Below are 20,063 nucleotides of genomic sequence, written 5' to 3' on the forward strand. Positions count from 1 at the left end.
TGGCTGCTTTTCTTTATATCAATGACAGATCACTGGTTCACACAATCCTTTTTTGTTTGGTTTGGGTTTTTTTTAATGGGGAGGAGGCAGCTGAGAAGAAACGGAAATCTAGTTAATGAACGAATGATCGGCTAGATAGTGTAGTGTATATTGGATTGAGGTATTGTTTTTAAGTCTGCCTTGTATTTTTTGAGTCACAGCATTACTACCATCAAATTGAAACACCTTAATCTATCTTAGGAGTGCAGAGGTGAGAAGAAAATGCAGAGGCATGTTCAAATTTGTGTACGCTCGTATGTCACTAACTTTTAACCACATTTCCTTTGAAACTCAAGCTGTCTCTAATATTGCACTTTCAAACATCTTGAATGCTGTTCTTGTAAGAAATAACATAAGGAATTTAGACTCTGCATCCTCTAAATTCAGGTGAGAAAGAAAAAGAAGAAATATCGAGCCGTATTGGATCCTCTTGTTGAGATGTCTTTTAGCAAGATTTGAAGGCCTCAGCTAACCTCACTGTTGGTCCCGTGAAGTTCAACAGGGGCCATGTAAGTGTATCACGTTCAGATCTAAAAGATGCATAATTGCATGTGTCTATTGATTCTCTTCACATTCTTTGGGTTTTCCTTGTGAACTACTACACTCTGTGTGTCAGCAGTTTCCTTTTGGTCCTGTCTGCTGGAGCAGTAATAATCCCCAAAGCATATGAAAGTTATGGCACCTTTGTGGCAAGAGAAATGGATGTCTGGCAATTCATATCTTGATGGATTCCAAACCCTTTCACGCTTGCCTATTTCCTCCCTTTTTTTCTTTCTTCCAGAATCTTTTCTTCAAATAGACGGTAACTGAAATCTTTAGGAATGCATCCCTTGTCTTTTGAGAATGACTATCCAGTGAAGATTTGCAGAATAGGCTATTTTCAAACATACCCGAGTTAAATCTTTGCCTCCTTAAGAAAGGTTCTAACAGATTAAGCTGTAGCAAGGTCTTTGAGAATATATCATCTGCTGATCTCTGTGTCAGCATTCTTTTTCAATCAAATTCTTTTCTCCTTGCTTGCAACAGTATATCTTTGGAAGAGGCCGCTTTAAACACTGTTCTCATTCTGTATTGCCATACTTCATTTGGAAGAAACACTAGCTCTGTTTGCGTTAAGTGTGGAATAGTAAATCTCACGTATCTAACAGCAAAGCAAATCTTGGTGTGTCTTTCCCTTGCTTTTCTCCAAGCTAGAATGCTGCTTTGAGCTGTCTCCTGCTTTGTCATCGTTCTGAGTAATGGTGATTGACAGAGGTGGGGGACTTGGGAAAAGGAGAGATTGTTACAGTTGTTTTCACTGAAAATTTGAGTGAGTTTTCAGTAAAATTTTCATTAAAAAATCTGGAACAAAGCAATTTAATGTAGGTAGTATGCTGTCAGTTGCTGGAGAATCTTAAGCAAATTGACAGCTTTCATAAACAATTTGCAACGATCCGGTTTCTTTACGCACAGATTTCCATCACTCAATTATTGATATCTCTTTGGTGTTAGTAACCAAGAGCATGGAGGAACTCCAGTCATTGATCATGTGGGCACCCTATATATACATACATATCTGTCACTCGAGATACGATTGTTGGACAAACGTAGCCTTGCAAATGTGTTTGAATTCTCTTCCCCTCCAGTTAAAGCCTGTAGTTGCCTTACATAAAAAATCCCTACATGTGTCACTGTCTTCTCCTTCTCTGACACTCAGGTGTGCAAACATTCCTCTACATGGACTGTAAATATATCAGTGTTGGCTATTCAAGTGAATGCTGCAACACTGACTGTACTGCCTATTTGTATATAAAGCTTATTCAGTTACCACTTCCAGTGTCATTCCTCCCTGTTTCTTCAATCCTTGGCCCAGATCCCTTAAGGGATTTTTGCTTCGGTTAGCCAGCTCTGAAAGCTTTATGTGCTTCTATCTATTGTACCTCCCTTTTCAAAAGACAGTCGAACCAGAATTCCCTGAAAATTCTCTTTGGCCTGCCTCCTTACGTAGAGATCAAAATCAATGAGTAGTGTAGTTCCTTTGGCAGTCAGTAGTTTTTTTCATGACCTGAGAGGGAGAAGACATGCTTATTGGTGTTGGCAGGGAAGATGTTTGGCAGCGGCTCTTCTTTAAGCAGTAAACCCTGTGGTAGTTCTTGGAAAGATAAACTAATAACAGCTTGCCTATGATCTTCATATAGGTAAATCTGTCAATTAGAGCAGCGGAGCTTTGTGGCAACTGCTGGGTCCGTATATTCAGCTTGCTCGTTCATTCCACACAGGTGACACAAGGTTGTCTTAAGCCTTTTTCAAGCAACAGCTCTGCAAGACAGCATCTTAAAGCCATTCACAGCCATTCTTAAAGGTATTATAGATTAGTGATTATCAGAGTGGAGAACTTCACCCAAGAGAAAGTGGAAATGTTCTGGAGAACCCTGGAAGTGGGTAGTGTCAGAACTTGAGCTGTGTGTGTATGCAGGCATGCTCTGCAGGGTCTTCTAGTACGCACTAGACTTCTCTTAACTATGAGTCTTCTTCCTCTGTGTGGCTTTTCAAATACCGGTACCAGTCAATCCATGAAGATTTCTTGAATTCTTCATATCTAATCAAATTATAGGAGTATCTGTAAGTTCCTAAATAGCAAATCTCCTAGCCTCCATTGCATCTTTCTTCAAAGTGCTTTACTGTCTCTTTTTGAAGTATCAACCTGCTCAAAATATTTTGACTCTCCATAACCTTAATTAGGGTAGGTTTTCTTATTATTTCGGTGGCTTTGGGTTTCTTTCCCTTGCAGAGTCTACTGATAAACCGGTGTAAGAAAAGGAATCCTGAAAGATTGCTAGTGGGCCCTGCAAGGAAGAAAAAAAACCAAACCCAAACCCCCTTGGTTTGGCCTCCTCTCCACTGTTAGACTTAGTACGTTTTGATAAGGTACGATACATTCTTGATTAATTTAAGGGTAGTGGTTTGGATTTTAAAAAGTCAGATGAGCATTGCTGAAATTGAAACTGGACTTAGTGATGAATCAAAAAATCATGCAGCTGTATCTGTCATCTTACTCTTAAGTGGTGTTGAGTATTTTCTTAAAATCACTTTTTTTCTCCCTCATTCGTATTTAGCAAAAAAGCCACTAGATGTAGCAGTACTTCAGGGCACATTAATGCTCCACTTCTGCTTCTGGATTTGAGTATTCCTCAAGGAGAAGAGTGAATGTGAAGCAGAGGAAGTCCTGTAACTATCCAAAACTATTATAGGCAGTAAATCTTTTATGTAATCACTTAAACTGGAGTTAATTGCCTGTCAGGCGTTCCGTACCTAACTGGATCAACAGGAATGGTGCTGCAAATCAAACTTCTTTCTTACAGATCATTGCCTTTTGTACCTTGGTGCCTCCAAAAGGTCCAGGTCTGTGTCCTACGTAGAGCACTTACCTGCTTCTTCCTGTGTTAGAGCCTCTTGGTTCACGCTGTTCCACGCTTATTAACCTTTTACAGGGTTGCATACAAAACTCACTCTTTTACCTCTGTGTCCCAAATGTACCTGAGGTGTTGCTTTGGGAGAGGTTTGACTCCTGAGGACCCACTGATCACTAGTTAATTCTGATGTACGCTGTTGGTTGTGGTGGTAGAGATATTTGAAACCATACTGGTAAAGCTGATGTTTATGTACGCGGTAATCATAATGCTGAATTTGCAAAGCATTGACCTCCGGATCTTCCTGATACCTGTGGCTAATAACGTTCCATGAATATACCTCGAGTGTTTAAAAGAGGGCTATCCTTCTTTTCAAAGCTCATTTTGAGAAAATCAGGTAGTCGGTGTTACGTGATCTGATTCCTCTAGTTCTGTGGCAGACAACCGCCTTTAAAAACCACCTTAGGACAAATCTGAGTCTATTTTCTTTTTAAAAACACCTTAGGATAAACCTGATATATTTACTTATAACATCATCTATCTGTAGGCCAGAAGTACTCTTTAAAATTGATTTGAAAGTCTCTTTTATACTCACTGTCACATATTTTTGCAGTGGATTGTATTGTAATGGATTATTGAATAGCATTATATATGAAAAATTAAATCTGACCGTAGTCATTTTTTGGCATAAGGTATATGCAGTCTAAAAAGCCTAATTTATGAGAAAAATTGCAGGATGTCATTTTATGTATGTCTTCTTGTGAGCGGTTCTTAACAAGAAAGACACGTTTAGTTCTTAGCACTTTGTATTTTGTCAAATAGATGTGATTTTCTTTCCTGTGGATCAACTTAAAGGATAGGGTTGGAAATCTTCAGCTTCTTGGTTAATATCTGTTATAGAATTACCAAAAAGAGGGATGGAAGGAACCCAATGAGATTAAGTTTCATCTCCCTCTCCCGGGCAACTAAAGGAACGCTGAAATTTTGATTGGCTGCAGCAGAGCCGAGCAACTCAGCAACTGGATCTAAAAAGAGGAAAGAAGTTTCCCTGATTTCTGGAGAAATTCTCATTCCTTTCAAATTATTCCGTGGAGGCTTTGAAAAGATGTCTCTTTAATCATATTTCCTCATTTAACCGCCTGTAATGTCAATCACTTGAGCAGTTTCCCAAATGGTAACTGGCATTCTGGTCTCACCTATGTTTTAAGATGTTTTAAAGGCTAACAAAATTGCAGGCTGCCTGTGTCTGCAGTACAGTATAGATACGTTGACTGTATTTTATGTACAGACTTAAAAATCAGTCACCCTCCGAGCGTATGTGCTTTCATTTTAAAAATAACAGAATTGGAATGGTTTCCTTTCCAGCAAAAATTTCCTGTAGGCTTCCATTGCTTGAGCAACTGCAAATTGACTTCTATTTAGCTAAGGAAAAGGAGCAGCTCATAATATGTTTGTATTTGGTGGCTCTTGCAATAGAGAGGCTAATCTATCATTTCTTTGTTGTCTGAATGAGAAATAATAGTTGCTTAGGAGATTGTGTTTTTTACAGAGATTACGGGTTAGATTATAATTCACCATTAGTCACAAAGAGCTTTTCTTGGACAAGAAACAATTATGGAGGAAGCAATATTTTATAATTCTCCAAACAAAGAACTGCAGAAGCACAGCTGTAGTACAGCTCTGCCATTATGGAGTCGCGGAACAACAAGGAAGTGAAAATCCTGCTCCACCCTGGGGACTTTGGCGTTGCATTCCTCTGCTGCCTCCTCTGCCACAGGAAAAAACCCAGGGCTGCCCTTAGGATAGTAAGTTTGAGCGATAAGGGATACGTTTCTTGCTCGGCAGGAGGTTATTGCGTAACAGGTCACTTTTGGCATAATGCATATTGATTAATTTCCTGGTAAATGGAGCACTTGGCTGCTGGGTCTTTCTGAATCTGGAACATTCAAACCATCAGTAAATGAAGGACCTGGGTTTTAGGCTCTCTTCAGTGCGTGTTCGCTAACCACTACTTCAAACAAAACTGCGATAAAGCCATTTTTCATCCTCCAACAAGATGAATACCCATAACTGACTGATGAATCCTCGGAGTGGTTATTCATTTTGCATTAGTAATGAAACAGGACATCAAAACAATGATGAATCTTGAAATCCGGTTCTTCTCTCATGCCTTCCTATCCTGGTCCCGTCAGGATTCTCACTACTGAATAGCAGGGTCTCATCTTTGCTAATACTTCTTTCCTGGAGGCACGAATCTTGCTTTTCTGGCTGCACTGGTGCGTTCTCAGCAGGAGGAAGGAAGACTGGAACCTATCAGCCTGCCCTATCAGCCAGGGATTACGGTACTCTCCAGGGAACTCAAGCTGAGAAAAGCCCACAATCTGGATAACTCACTCCATTTTCCAAGGAAACCTCTAATTGTGCGGTAAAGTAAGGTTATTATGCAGAAGGTGGCCTCTGTTGCTGGCAGTCATTTATGGAATGGGAGTAGCTGCACTGCGTGAAGGGCTGTTGCTTGTTTTCTGAAACCCGGGTGGCTTTGGGCAGGAGACAAATGCCAAGGGGACAATCTGCCTAGGCCACGGCCTACAGATGCTGATGCCTAACTCAAACTAAATGGGATTTTTATGAATTGCTCCTAATTTTATTGCCTGATTCTCTGCTTAGCGGAACACAAAGCCTGTGAACCTGAGTTTTATTTTCTCTTTTTCTGTTCCCGCTCTCACTAATGGTGAGAGAGTTGCAAGTTAAATAATGTAAGCTATTTTTAGGGCAGATACTCTGCACGTCGAGACTTGCGTGATCTTTTTGAATGCGTATTCCGTTGCTGCGGAATGGTTGCGTCTTCATCATGTAAATGGAGTAACAGAAAAGCTTTTTCTGAATTTCTATCAGCAGCTTCCTTCCCTCTCTCTCTGTCCCTTAATAACTATTCCTGGTGCAGCTGGTAGGGAAATACTTGTCCAGGACTGATCCAGCTCAGAATCTTCAGTAGGATGCAGGAAAAAATAACAGGGGTTCAGAGGGGACTCGTAAGTTCAAGCTTCATAATAAAACTCGAGGAATGCGATTCATATCTGAGCAAAAAATTAGTAAGTGTGACTTGTGAGATCTGGGGAGATGAAAAGTTGGACCACCAGCATTGTCATTTGCAAATAACTGTATGTAATGGTGCTGGAAGCTTTGTGCGAGGAATATGCTTCGCTTCAGTCTTGTTTTAACAGGTGTGTCTAAGTGCCAAGTGCTTTTTTTTCTACCTGACATTGGCCTCAAAGTCATCTGAGGGGTTGATAGTTGTGTGGACTTTGCCCTGTGTTTGCAATCGGTGCTTAAAGAGCTGAGCGAGTGCTGGTGTCGGAAGCTCCACCTTCTCGATATTGCACTACGCTTTCCAAATCTTCTGAGCTTTCATATGGGTTAGTTGTCCTTCTTCAAGAACCTCTCTCTCCTACACAGGACCAAACTGTTCTCCTGATTACTCATTCCCTCTGTGGTGTGTACTGAGCTGATTTGAGTGGGAAACTGAAGAATCAAAAGCCAGAAATATTTGATTGTAGCTGGTGCTGTATTTGCTGCTGTAGACCCAATTAATTTTATCCTGCATGAAGAGAGGCTGTGCTTGTGTTTAGCTGTAGCATAAAAACATGGCTCGGATTTGGAGTTGGTGGCCCTTTTGTTTATTTCTAAAAGTCGACGAAATGCAGAAGGGGAACAAAGGGTGAATTCTTTTAACAGCGGAAAACATGAATAAGCTTTGTAGAGGCTTTATCAAGATGGGAAGCTAACCTCGTGATGAAATGTTGAATTGATAGGATTTTACTTTGACTTCGTTTATCTGAATCCTAATATTCCTGTTCGAATTTGGCTAGTGAGTTGCTGGGTTTGCCTTTGTGATGAAGGATTTCTTTAGCGTTCTAGACAGCTTTAAGGCGCTGCCATTTCATCCCCAGAGCCATAAGGACTGCTACAAGGCATCGAGAGTGCTTTCTTGGGGTGGGGGCTTGGCAATAGTGGCAAACAGCAGGAGCGAATGGCTGGGGGTACTAGATATTTACCATTTAACAGGGTAAAAGAGGCGCCTTGATGCTCAACTAACTGTGTAGCTCAAACCTGGGTTGGAATGTTGAAAATGAATTCTAGTTACAAGCGAGGAGTCAGTTTACTGGAAGCATTTGAAGTTTAAGTAGCTCTAGTAAAATGAGACGCAAGTGGAATGGGTATTTTCAAAAAGCTGTTAAATCACAGAGATATCAAGAACATGTGAAATGTAGTTCACAAAAAAACTGAAGAGCTTGCTTAGGTGATCCTGTGGGGGTTTTCTAAGCCACTTAGGTCTAAACTCGGTTACAAATGTGTCCTGTGGTCCAGAGAAGAGCACTAAAATAAGTAGGTCTCTATAAAATGGCATACTAATCTCTCAGGCAATACAAGTATCATTCAACCTACTGATTCACAAAGCTGTACAGACTTGTTGTGGAGATTATTGCGTTTTTCTTAGCATAACTGCATGGTATATTTTCCATCAGTAGTATACTCTTAATGCTAAGGTAGATACTCCTTGTTGCTTTTCTCTTTGCTGTTACTACCTCTGTATCTGAATTTTTTATTTTTTTTTTTGGAATAAGAATCATTGCTGTAAATGCTTCAGTTATGATGTCATGACACTAGCAATATAGGGTTCCATAGATGACGAAAGAGGATTTTCTAGCTGTTTCACTTCCAGTTTGAGAGCAGAATCTGACATTCGAAAGCCCTGCCTTCAACTGAGGCTTTTGGTTACCCAGCTGCAACCAAGAATTTCCTAGGAATGAGAATAACTGCATGTCTAGTTTTTTCTCTCAGGTTTTGGAGGCATGAAAAGAAATATATTTGTTTTTTCCCCCCTCCCTTATATCCTGCAGAAAAATCAAACTATTTCTGAATGCCCTTTCCCCAGGAAATTGCATAGCGACGTTCTTGCTTCCCTCCTTATTAAGATTGTTAAATGTAGCTTCCCAGGGAATGGAAATCAACTTTTTAACTAGCTTTCATCACTATCTTGTGAAATAGAAAAGCCCCATTTTAAAGAACAGACGTGGCTGATCTCCAGCCCAGAACTTCAGGAGGAGTCTTTGGACCACTAAGATCGGAGTGAGTAGGGAAATCTGGATCATTAAACAAAAATCTCTTAGGTTAAGAAACTGGTTTCTGTGAGAAACGGAAACGTTCCCAGCTACTAAACAAGACGATAGAAAGTAAAATGAAAGCTGTGATTCTATTTCCAGCTAAGTCGAGAGATCTATAGAGCGTCGGAAAGGGCGAGGTCGTGGAGCCAGCACAGCTCTGTAGCTGCTGGTTGGCGTTGCGGTTGGTGCTCCAGCGGGCAGAGCCGTCCCCAGTGCCTCAACACACACTGCATAATTCCATACAAGCACGTTCCCGATGGCTAAAACTCCATCAGCAGATGGAATATTACCTTTTTGGTAGCTTGTGACTGTTAGGTTGATTGTTTTGTAAGCTGGTAGGCACTGTCTGTCTTTTATTGTTCTGATGCTGTTTTGATCTTGAAGACTGTTTATTTCCATTAGCTGATTTAGGGGATTTTTTTAATTGTTTCTAATGAGCGATCTTCTTTTCTCTTTTTCAGCTTTTCTGGGAGAAAAGACTACAAGGCCTCAGCGCGTCGGATGTCAGCGAACAAATCATAAAATCCATGGAGCTACCTAAAGGTCTTCAAGGTATTGTGTTCACTTACTGCAGTTGCTTCAGATCCACCAAGTTGTTTGTGCTTAAAAAGGACAGAGTTTTTGATGCTCTTAACAAGTTTTCAGTTTACAGTCCGATTAAGTAAACTTCAAGTTGTAAATGTTCTTGCTGACAAAATACCTCAGTCTCCAAAACTCTGCTTATTTTTAGTTCATTTATGTAGTTAATATAAACCACGCTTCAGAACTGCACTCTTATTGGTGAAAGTTGATCTAAAGTATGTTTGAGTCATAGTTCAAAATTAATAACTTTGTTCCACTGCTTGGGAGATTTTCTCAGGAATTTGAGGGTTGTAAAAATCTCCAGTGTTTATTTTCCAGAATTAATTTAATACTTTGTAGCATTAAAGCAAAGACTCTGCTGGCATGGATTAATACTGTGAAGCTGCAAAGGAACTATTTCAATATGTGACTCATAAATTTATGATGTGATCATCTTTATTAAAAAATTAATGATGTTGTGATTGCTAGTGTAAGCAAAAAACCTAGCCAATTTTAGAAATGAGATGCCTTTTGAAACGCTAACTTACACTTAACTGAGAACTGTGCTATTACAAAGCCATTTTTAAGAACTTGCATTTAACTGTTTAGACGATACAGCCACGTATCCGGTTGTATCGTGAGCGTACGTAACCTTACAAACCGAGAAGAGCTCTGCCGCTGGAAGTTGTATATGAAATGCGAATGGTAACTATTCAATTATCTTTGATTTAGGAGTTGGCCCGGGTAACAATGACGATACCCTGTTATCAGCTGTTGCTAGCGCTTTGCACACCAGTTCCGCGCCTATCACGGGGCAGCTCTCTGCAGCTGTTGAGAAGAACCCGGCCGTCTGGCTTAATACATCTCAACCCCTCTGCAAAGCATTCATAGTCACGGATGATGACATTAGGTAAGTTTTAGAAAGTCTTTGGAAAAACGAAAAGCAAGTTCAATTAGATTCCTTCCTGGCTCAGCGCAGTCCTGGAGATAACGGAAGAGAAGTGTCAACCTTTTTCTTGTACCTTTAGTTCAGTAACTTGAAAAAATGAAAACCTGGGTTCTTTCTTTGTGGTCAAAAAAGTAATATAAAATATTCACTAAGGTATGAGTCACAATCCACATTTTCTTCCCCAAGAGAATGCCCTAAACATTAAGCTGTAGTCATGATCAATATTGGCTTTTTTCCTTCCCATTTCTGGTTTGGTCAAGTTAATTTGTTGATCTCATTTAAAAAGTAAGTAATTTCAACAAAGGAGAATAAGAATATTCCCCTATAGCATATAGCTTTGTGGCTAATACACTCTTTTAAAGTGGGAGATCGGGATATGATATGAAGAGCACAGATAGATCTTTTCACATATGGGCAACGATTTTGGTTTTTTAATAGCTGCATTGTTAATTTTCTTCTCGAAGAAAAACTCATCCTTTTTTTGGATACTGAAAGCAGGCTCTCTGAGCGAAGAGACAGATTTCTTGTTGCACTGACTAATTGTCAGAGTGTGGCAAGACACAGGGCACAATCCCGTCATCCACTTATTTTTTAGTATTGCTTAACGTGAATCGACACGTGGGATGAAAATTGCATTTAGTATCACATTTTTGGTTAAATTCTAGGTTGCGTAGGGAAACTGAGGACCAAACTTGGATCTTGCCGCTTAGTGGAATTCACTCAGCACCAGAGTCCACTGCTATCACATTCTTTTCTAAGATGGCTAGCTGAAGCTCCTGCAGAGCTAGTGTGAGGTACAGAATTATCCGATTCCTGGTCCTTTGCTTAGGGATTTACGTTGCTTTATTTTCTTAAACATCAACTTGAAATGCTTTCAGAAGGTAAGCTCTTCTGGCTTTGTTACAGAAAGTTACAAGGCAGGATGAGAAACTTTCTGAGAGCTGTTGACAACGTTTATTTTTTATTGGAAACAAAATTACTTCTTTCCTATTCAGTTGTTTTTAGAAAGCAGATTCTGAATTCGTAGTCAGACAGTACTGACAACTCAGGCGGGACACAGATTCTGAACTGGGGCAGCTCTGCCTCTGTGAATATGCTGCCAGTTTGGTGCCTCTGATGGTTCGTGACTTCGTTGGCAGCTCACTCCGAAAGGATTAAATATTCTTAGAAGTTACCGTTTCACACTGTTTGTGCGAAGCTGGCTTTCATTTGAAAACCATCCAGAAAACGCATTGCATGAAGAAGCAGTATCAGAGTACAGCACCTGTTCTCACTAAGGAAAGCAATACAATTGCTTTTTGAATTTATATATTGCTAAGGAAAAAATTCACCATTGGGGATATCTGGTCAGGTACCAGCAGATATTCTCTTGTGCTATAAAATCTTCAGGGACATCATAGCAATTGTTTACATCTAATAAGCCAGCTGTCAGCTTGACTCGTGTTTAACTTGAAGTATTCACGGTCGTCTAATAATGGTAAATCTCTTTCATAATCAGAGTAAAATGCAAAATTTCCTTTTTTGGTTCAGCACGTTCACTAGGAAAACATTAAATAACCTCCCATAAACTCATGGTTAAGAAACAACCGTGCTTCCTTATCACTAGGGACAAGCACCTTTTTTTTTTTTTTTTTTTTTTTTTTTCTCAGCTGTGGGCTACACCTTCTGAATAGTTTTGGGCTTCTTAATGCTAGTCCTGTGAAAGGCAAGCGTGTAAAATGAGTATGGTGTGGGTCCCGGTGGTCTTTACAGCCAAGTATGAGCCTCCTGAGGCAGGCTTTTAGAATTCCCCATTTACTCTCTTGTCCTGTACTGAGATCATTTATCTTGAGACTTCTCTTTTAGCTCCTTTTCCGAGCAGCCTCTAGTTATGTTCTTTGTAACTGTGCCGTTGAGTCGCCTCCGTTTCCATGGAAGGCTGAGAGTGACAACCTTTGTGTCTCTGCTAGATAACTGCTTTAACCAGTTTCTCTCTTTTGGGATGAACTGGGGAATGCTGTCTTCTGAAAATAACAAATAGGTGGATTGTTTTTTCCAGTTGGATGAAGTTTTGCAATATATTATAAAATTCAGACTCACAGCTCTGTTCTGCTTCATACTCCATTCTGTCAGTCTTTTCAAATATCTCTCTCTTCAGTGGGATTTTCTAAAGCTGATAGTTTTCAGGGGATTTCTTTTCCTAAAGCATGTAAGTCGTTTCTGAAAATCCCACCTTTCAGTTTTCAACAGCCCTTTTCTCTTGCCCGGTTTAGGCTCTTTGCTGAGCACTTCCCATCACCCAGTGGGTTTTGTTCCTGAGCTTTCTCGGGTATCTCTGCAATTGCCCTTTTCAAATAGCATGGCAACGGGACTTCTGCATTTTCTTAGGGGTAGCCGTAACCTGTTAAATTTGCCACAGCGTAACAGTTAACGTAGTAGGTCTGGCTGTGTCGTGGCCCTGCACAGTAGTGGGTAAGAAAAAGTACCTCTTAATCTTAATCTTAACCTTAAAAGTAAGCTGCGTTTACCAGGAGACAGGAATGGAGAGTAATTCAAGTTTAATGCTCTCTAAGTTTGTTTGGCATGCGTTTAAGAACGTCTGAATCTTAAGCTATATGAACCTTGGTCCAAGCTAGTCAGCTGTAGCTTAGTCCCTCACAATATTCCTCAATACCCTATACACATCTCACTTTCGGTATGACGGACCAAAGCCGGTGAGAACTGTAATGTGCCAAAGGAAGAAAATGAGAGATGGAGAGTGTTTCCACAGTCTGAGCTCTCCTCAGGAGTAAGAAAATTGGAAGGTAAAGTCATGTGTGTTGCAGGGAGGCAAAACCCTAAATAATCCTTATCAATCTCGGCTACAAAATAAACTTTCTACCCTAGATCTAAAGAGGAATTTAACACAACGTGTGCCAGGAAAGCACGATAACTAGGCATCTGAGAGTTTCTGTAATTAGCATTTAGAGTATGCCATCTCAACAGTGCTTAATTTCTGCTGAGAGGCAAGGAGGAGATGGGAAAGATCTGTTGGAAGTGATGTGTTGGAGTGGTGTATGCATGGGGGGGAGTTACCAGATGCCCCTAAACCTGAGTTTAGTATAATATAGTAAATACAGTCAACATACCAGTAATTAATTCTCCTTTCAGCAGTGCTTCTCAGGTCTGGTTAGGGCAAGACTTCTGGAATCCCTGCTGCTGAGAAGCTCTAGAGTATGGGGGTTTTTTTAAAAACAGAGTAAATATTAATGTAAGCACTTACAGTGATGGCTCTTGATTAGAGTGTCTTCAAAAAATACTATATTTGAATGTACTGGAAGAGCAGGGGAAAAGGGGTATTGCCTCCCTCCCAACACAGAGGGAAGTGGAACTGGCATTCAGACAAGGACAAGTTGGTTCCGTGGATTTTTCCCATCTAATCTGACACCCATCCTACATGTAAAGATCCCTTTGTGTTTCTGCTGCAGCTAAGTGCTATTACTAGAAGTATATGGAGCACATATTGCAGTGCCAGCACATAAGGAACTGAATCAAATGGATCCTCGATAGGTTTAGCAATCTAGAAAAATAGATGGAGAGATCGGAGGGCAGGTTGGCGCAGCATCATAGTTTGGTGGCATACGGTAGTGTGGAATCACACGTGTCTTTAAAGCGTGCACTCATCGCTTAGTTGTGTGGGATGAGAAGAGTGCAGTTAGTGAGGACACATAAAATCGTGCTAAGCACTGGGGAAATGATCTGAATGCAGAGTTATCCACAATCCTGTGGAATAAAGCAGCTCTCCACTGAAAATAAGGTCAGAAGAAGAGGGGACACTCGTGGGCAGCACGCTTGCCTTCCCTGGCAGCACTGCTAACCCTGCTGACTTAAGGGGCTAAAGCAGTTTTGCTTAAAACTGCGGTGATAAACTAGTATAAGAAGTCAAATTCATCACATTGAATGGAGATGCTCTTAAGTCCTAGAGCTTTACTTAGTGTTAAAGATGGGCACTTTTTATTAGCTTTTATTAGTGTTTTCTTGCTGCTGGTTCTTAAACATTTGCTCTTGGTAGTTCATGTGCTTTGTAAGTCATATGACTTGTATAAATAAAGCTATGTTTTAATACTTTAAAACTGTTTGCTAGAAGAGCAGATTCTTCAGGACTGGGAGCTCTGTGAATTATTTGTTGGCTGTTCCCTGGGAGAACAACTAGCTGGCTGAAAATGTGGAAATGAGAACTGGGAAAAGCTATGTCTTCACGTGAGTTTGGAAAGCAAGTAGGGAGTAACCTCTGAAAAAGGCCACGTACACTGTAAATAGGAAACCTGGGCCCTTAATATCAGGAGTTAGTCCAAGATAAAATAAACTGGCCGTCGCTTCTGTGTTTTGTGAGAGTTAAACACTACAGCCATGTGTCCAAGATGGCAGGAAGGGGCATATTACAAATCAGGATAATGATTCTGAAATCTAGGACAGGCTGAGCTTACACTTCAGCATATGTTTTTCAAAACTTCATCAACATAGTTAAGCACATTTAAAAGAAAATCTCAAATATAGGAGCCTAATGAGGTGGTAAAGCTTATGATTGTTTCGTGCCCAACTCCTCAAAGCTGATATAAAAGATACTTGCCGGCCTTTATGTTAGATTCCATGTCTGGTCAACAAACTGAAGAGCAAAGCAGGGAAGGACCTTGTAGCACCAAGACTGAAAGTTCTGGATAAACATCTCGTGTGCTTTCTGGCAAGTGCATTCGCTGATACACGTTGATGTTATGAAATATTCACGGCCTGGAACGGGCCTCCTTTCTCGCCCAGTTCATGGCTTAATTCAGATTACTGAGTGGGCAGTAAGCACCCCGTGACTTTTTTGACAAAGGGAGGATTGATGATTACCCAGATCTTCGCTGGATATGTGATACTCCAGGGCTTTTCCAGGAGAAACACTTAAAATGCCCAGTGACCAGAACCTCATTCAAGGGACATTTACGTTTCATTCTTGATCCATTCTTTGTAAGAGTAGGGAAGCATCCCTACTGTATTTAGTTCATTGGAATTTTCTTTGTGCTCTAAAGGGGAGCTTGATAAAGATATTCCAGCAGCTTTCTTTGATTTGGTCATTCAAGCCCTTTTTCAAAACTGCTGTCGTTAAGCGTTCGGATTTATCATGTTCACATTTTTCGTGATAGCCTAAATTAGCCCTGAGTAAGGAACCACCAGGAATCTAGGGAAGGGATCGGCTGGTGTAAACGGCTATTGACTGGAGTCTGAAGCCTGTTGCGATGGAGTTTGGAGGCTGTGGATGGGGGAAAGATCCTACTGTCTTCAAGTCAAAATTCTAAAGCCAAAAAGGGGAAAAATAAAATACACTTCAACTATTTATTTTCCATAATCTTTGGCTAATTCGTGGTGTATTCCAACAGTGAGATGGTGACAACTTTTTATCACTGTTTTTTGGGTTTTTTTTAAGTTATATCTCAGCTTATGGGTGCTCTTGGGATCATTTTCGTTCAATTAACGAATACTGAATTTGCCACTCTATAATTTTATTTCTCCTTTGTCGCAGGCTCTGCGAAAAATAAGGCATCTTGGTTTATGGTCGGTTCTCTGCCCTGGGGTTTGAAAGATCACTCTCTAGGCATTGAAAGTCAACAGCTCTGGGACAATAAGTATATTGAAGATAGAAAATGAGGATAAGAAACCTCAGATAGAAGAGAGAAAACAAGATCTGTACTGAACCAGCTTGTTCTTTTTGTCTTCCTTTTGCTATCTCTGCAAGCAGACGGCCCCCTCAAAGTACTCGGGGAGTGCTGGTAGTGGTTGCAGCCGTAGAACTGAACAGCCTTCGAGGCTGGAGCTCCTCAGAGGCTTCTTCTGTGGAGCGTGTTGGGTACCCCTCCTGCTCTCCCCAGCTTTCGTGTTCTTCGTATCTCTCCTGCCATCCAATATAGCCACGGGGAGTTTGTGGCACTAACGAATGTTTTCCTGTGCCTGCTTCTGTTGAGTTCTGGACGGTTTAAAGCATATATTTTGTTTGAAGGTTTTCTTTTTTGGAAAACATAGCTTGATAGAACAAGTGGATTTTCATGTGAAAAAAAAACAACACTGGGTCTGATGCAGAATTTGTGTTCTCTTGGGAAAACTTGAAACGGGGACTTCTTGTTTTCTGGTAGCATTTGAAAGCTAAATATTACCTTCCAAAGTAAGCATTGAATCAAAATATTTTACATTTATATTGATATGGAGGTGGTATTTTTGAATTAACGTACCTCTGTGTTTCAGCAGAAGTTGCTGCCCTCTTAAATGCGTCACTGACTATTAGATAAGACTAACTAGATAGGTAGGAATAATTAATGAAATAAATGGGAACAGTGAAGCTCCTTGAGGTTCTTCCCCTGCACACACATTGTGTGCGACTTGGAGTTGGTTCTTTGAGCACTTTGGAACCTTCCCAGTGCCCCACCATCCCGTAAAGGTGCTCCTGGTATACACCCCCGTATGCTGGGAAAGAGGGAGGTTGCCTCAGATCTCCTTCACAGTGCTCCTGATGGGAATCTCCTGCTATGATTGTCGCTTATCCACCCTAAAATGTCTCTGCCCTAAAAATAAAAGGGGGAAAAAAAGAAAAAAGCCAGTCTGACAAAGATAGTCCAGTGGCATGCTGGTCCATTAACGTTCTGGTTGGTCTTTTCAAGTAGCTCATCTGGGAGTGGAGGATCGTATGTCGCTTTCAATCCTTCTGCCTCTGCATGAGGGAAAATAAACCCTTGGCGCTGAACCGGAGAGGTTTCTTCTGGCTCAGAGCGCTCTCAGTCTTAGTGCCCAGCACTCCCTGCGTCCCCGTGTGCGTGCGAAGGTAACACAGCTAGTCAATAAGGATTTAGAGGGGTGCCCCAAACACTGTCAGCGTTTAAGAGGGATTTGGACAATGCCCTTAATAACACGCTTTAACCTTTGGTCGGCCCTGGAGGGGTCAGGCAGTTGCACCGGATGATCCTTGTAGGTCCCTTCCAGCTGAAAATACTCTATCATATTCTGTTCTGAGTTGAAATAAGAGTTGAGAAACCAGTCCTGAGTCATTGTTTATGCCAGTGTTACGCTCACAGCCTACTCGTAGACGTGAAGGATTGACACCTCTGCCCCTTCTTCTCTTCTCTCCTTTCAGAAAACAAGAAGAGCGGGTGCAACAAGTGCGTAAAAAACTGGAGGAAGCACTAATGGCAGACATCTTGTCACGAGCGGCTGATACAACAAAAGATATAGAAGTAGAAATGGATAATGGAGATGAAGCATAAGAAGAAATCAGGTGAGTCAGATATAGACATGAACATCCTGATGTTAAATGCCACACAGATCACCAGGGAGGAAAAAACAGTGGCTTTCATCCTTCACAGCAAAGACCCAGTCTCTCGAAACCAGTGCAGGTGTATTTTCTGGCACTTGATTCTTGAGGCGAAACTGGGGTAAAGCAATCAAAGTAACCGGCCTTTTTCTCTTCTTCAAAATTTCAGTTGGTGAAATTACGCAACAAGTTCCTGAAACTTTTCTATTTATTTTTAAATGGATAATGCCTCTACAAATTAATTTTCCAAGGCTCCGCCTTGTATCTTATACCTGTTTATGGTACCAATCTGTCGATGGGCCGAACGCTTTCTTAAAAAACCTTTTTTTTTTTTTTTTTTTTTCCTTCATTATCTGTGGAAGAAGAAGAATTCATTCTCTCGTTTGCATTGAGCTCATGGTGCTCATGTATGAAAGTGCACGGCTTTGAGATCTGACCTTTTCACGAGGAGTTAGCTGAAGTTTTAACAACCAAGAATTCCATCTGGAGATGGTTGTGTAATTTTGAGGGAATTACTTTCTTTTTTTGTTGTTTTTTTTTTGGTTTTTTTTTTGTTCTGGAGTTAACTGCCCACAAGGGGAAAGAATATATATATTTCCTATTTGACAGATTGAAAGGAGTTAACTTTTATACAGCTCTGAATACTATATTCAGGTAACTTTTAGCCATGGGATGGAAGTTTCTGGGCTGTGACCTGCTTTAACACGGCTGCTGAACGTTCCAGCCTGGATTCAACCCTCTTCCTAACGCGCGGTCATTTTTATTCCTTATAGTGTCAGTGCAACATAAAGGGAAATTTGATCTTTAAGTTGTGGACAAGAGCCCTTTGCCAGTGTCGTTTACTGGCCACTCAACAGGCCAGTAGTCTTGGTGTTTTCCAGGCTGTTGGAATCTTTTAATTACTTTAAATGACCGCTATTTACTATTAAACGCTTCATCCCTGAGTATTTCTCCTAGAAAAGTCTAATTATGGATAACTTTGAAGGAAGCCAAGAAAGAACCTTGTTTTAAGATGTGAGATCTCAAAGCTTTGCCATTTCAGAATCAAAGTGGCATTTTGAGTCTTTAAATTTAGCATTAAATAATTATTTTGTAGCAGAGTCATGAATCTGGTGGTAGACGTGATTGGTTTTGCACTGCTGCTGTGGTTTCTCTGCCGAAATCAGTTGGATCAGGAGACCTTGAGTTCCATCAACTTGTGAATTCGTTACCTATTTACGCGTACATAGCCAACGGACGTGGAAACGTACACGTGTTGGCTACATTCTATAAAACGCCTTTTTTTTTTTGCCCCGGTGGCTTTAATTATAGCCTTGAGCAAGCTTTTTGAGCAGCTACGTCCACTCTACTGATTTTTTTGTTACCCACTTATGAACTATTTATGGGGTACTTCAAATACGGAGTGAAACCCGGCTCTAACTGCTCCGACAAAATCATTCTGCTGGATGTAACACCGGCCTTTGCTTTTCCAAAAGGGGTTGTTTCTTTCTCTTCTACAGGTACTTTTAACTGACTTATCCCAGGAGGAACTTCCTAAAAGACAGAGGCACTTTCTCCTTCGGTCTTTCGTTATAAGAAGAAACGGACCCATGCACATTTATATAGCTTTCTAATAGCATTAAAACCAATGCCTTTTTTAGACTCCTATTTTTTGATGTATATATCTTATTTGAAAAGCAACTTTATTTTGTGTCCTATGACTTAAAGTCCTTTTTTAAGTATCAGACGTTACCCTTAATCTAAAGCTGAGCTTTTGATGCCAGGTTGCAAACCTACTGGAATTATATTGCCTGTACTAAATATTTGTTTTTCCTGTGGTTTTTGGTAAGGATGGATCAGGAGAACAGAGTGATTTCCCAATTAAAGATTATTGTGACTCTGTATATAAACAGATTTTTATACCTATGGGTGAAAACACCTGTACATTCTTCCGTCATCACTGTAAAGATAAATAAATGATTATATTCCAAGCAAATTGGCGTGGTTTTGTGGTGTGGTTTTTTTTTTTTTTTCTGAAGTGGCTTCTCTCAGTTTATAATTGGGCAGAATAAAAGAGAATACTGGAAAAGACCAAGTTTTTTTCCCAGCCTGCTAAAACTCAGAAAGTAGAACTTGAGTGAAGAGGAGTGAAAACACGTCGCTGTTGATGGTGAGTTGAATTTAAAACCAGTTTGTTCTTGTTCTAATTCCAGAGCTGTGTCATGTAATTACTGGTGGAAGCGTTCATGAACGGGGACGTGAGTGACTTCTCCTGTGCAGTCTCATTTTAGGGGTGAAAATGCCAGGACGTTACTCGTCACACGGCTGCACGTTAAAGTGCAGTAAAGCCAGCACAGAAGTGGCTTTAAAAGGCTGACGGAGCTCCTCTGACATGTTGTTTTACTTCTTCATCTTGTCTCTCATTAATTTTTTCAGTGATTAACCACTGCAGGTAGCTGGAAAGCCTTGAGGGGAAGAAAATGCTTCTCTTTTTTTTTTTTTTAATGAAAAGATGTTTTCTGTCAAAACAAGGAAGCTTTGTATTAAAGCCCAAAGAAGTTTCCAAAGTTTGGACTCAAATTTGACAAGAGAATTTCCACTAATGTTTTCATCCCCTTTCTGTCAAAATCCTGGTTCTGGCGGAAGCCTTTCTTTCACCTGTTGGCAGCAAGATGGTATTTTGG

At 40.5% G+C, this 20,063-nt stretch overlaps 1 protein-coding gene across 1 annotated transcript in view; it reads left to right on the plus strand.

Moving 5' to 3' along the window:
* The window catches only part of MBD2 (methyl-CpG binding domain protein 2), a 38,965-nt gene extending 19,590 nt beyond the window's left edge, over positions 1 to 19,375 (plus strand). The window contains exons 4-7 of the mRNA XM_074569845.1: positions 9,055 to 9,145; positions 9,887 to 10,064; positions 17,224 to 17,364; positions 18,900 to 19,375. Coding sequence (XP_074425946.1) covers positions 9,055 to 9,145; positions 9,887 to 10,064; positions 17,224 to 17,353 — 399 coding nt within the window. The 3' untranslated portion in view covers positions 17,354 to 17,364; positions 18,900 to 19,375. The remainder of the gene's footprint in view (positions 1 to 9,054; positions 9,146 to 9,886; positions 10,065 to 17,223; positions 17,365 to 18,899) is intronic.
* The last annotated feature ends 688 nt before the right edge of the window (positions 19,376 to 20,063 follow it).

Source organism: Larus michahellis, chromosome Z (genome assembly GCF_964199755.1).
Source record: "Larus michahellis chromosome Z, bLarMic1.1, whole genome shotgun sequence".
Classification (NCBI taxonomy): domain Eukaryota; kingdom Metazoa; phylum Chordata; class Aves; order Charadriiformes; family Laridae; genus Larus; species Larus michahellis.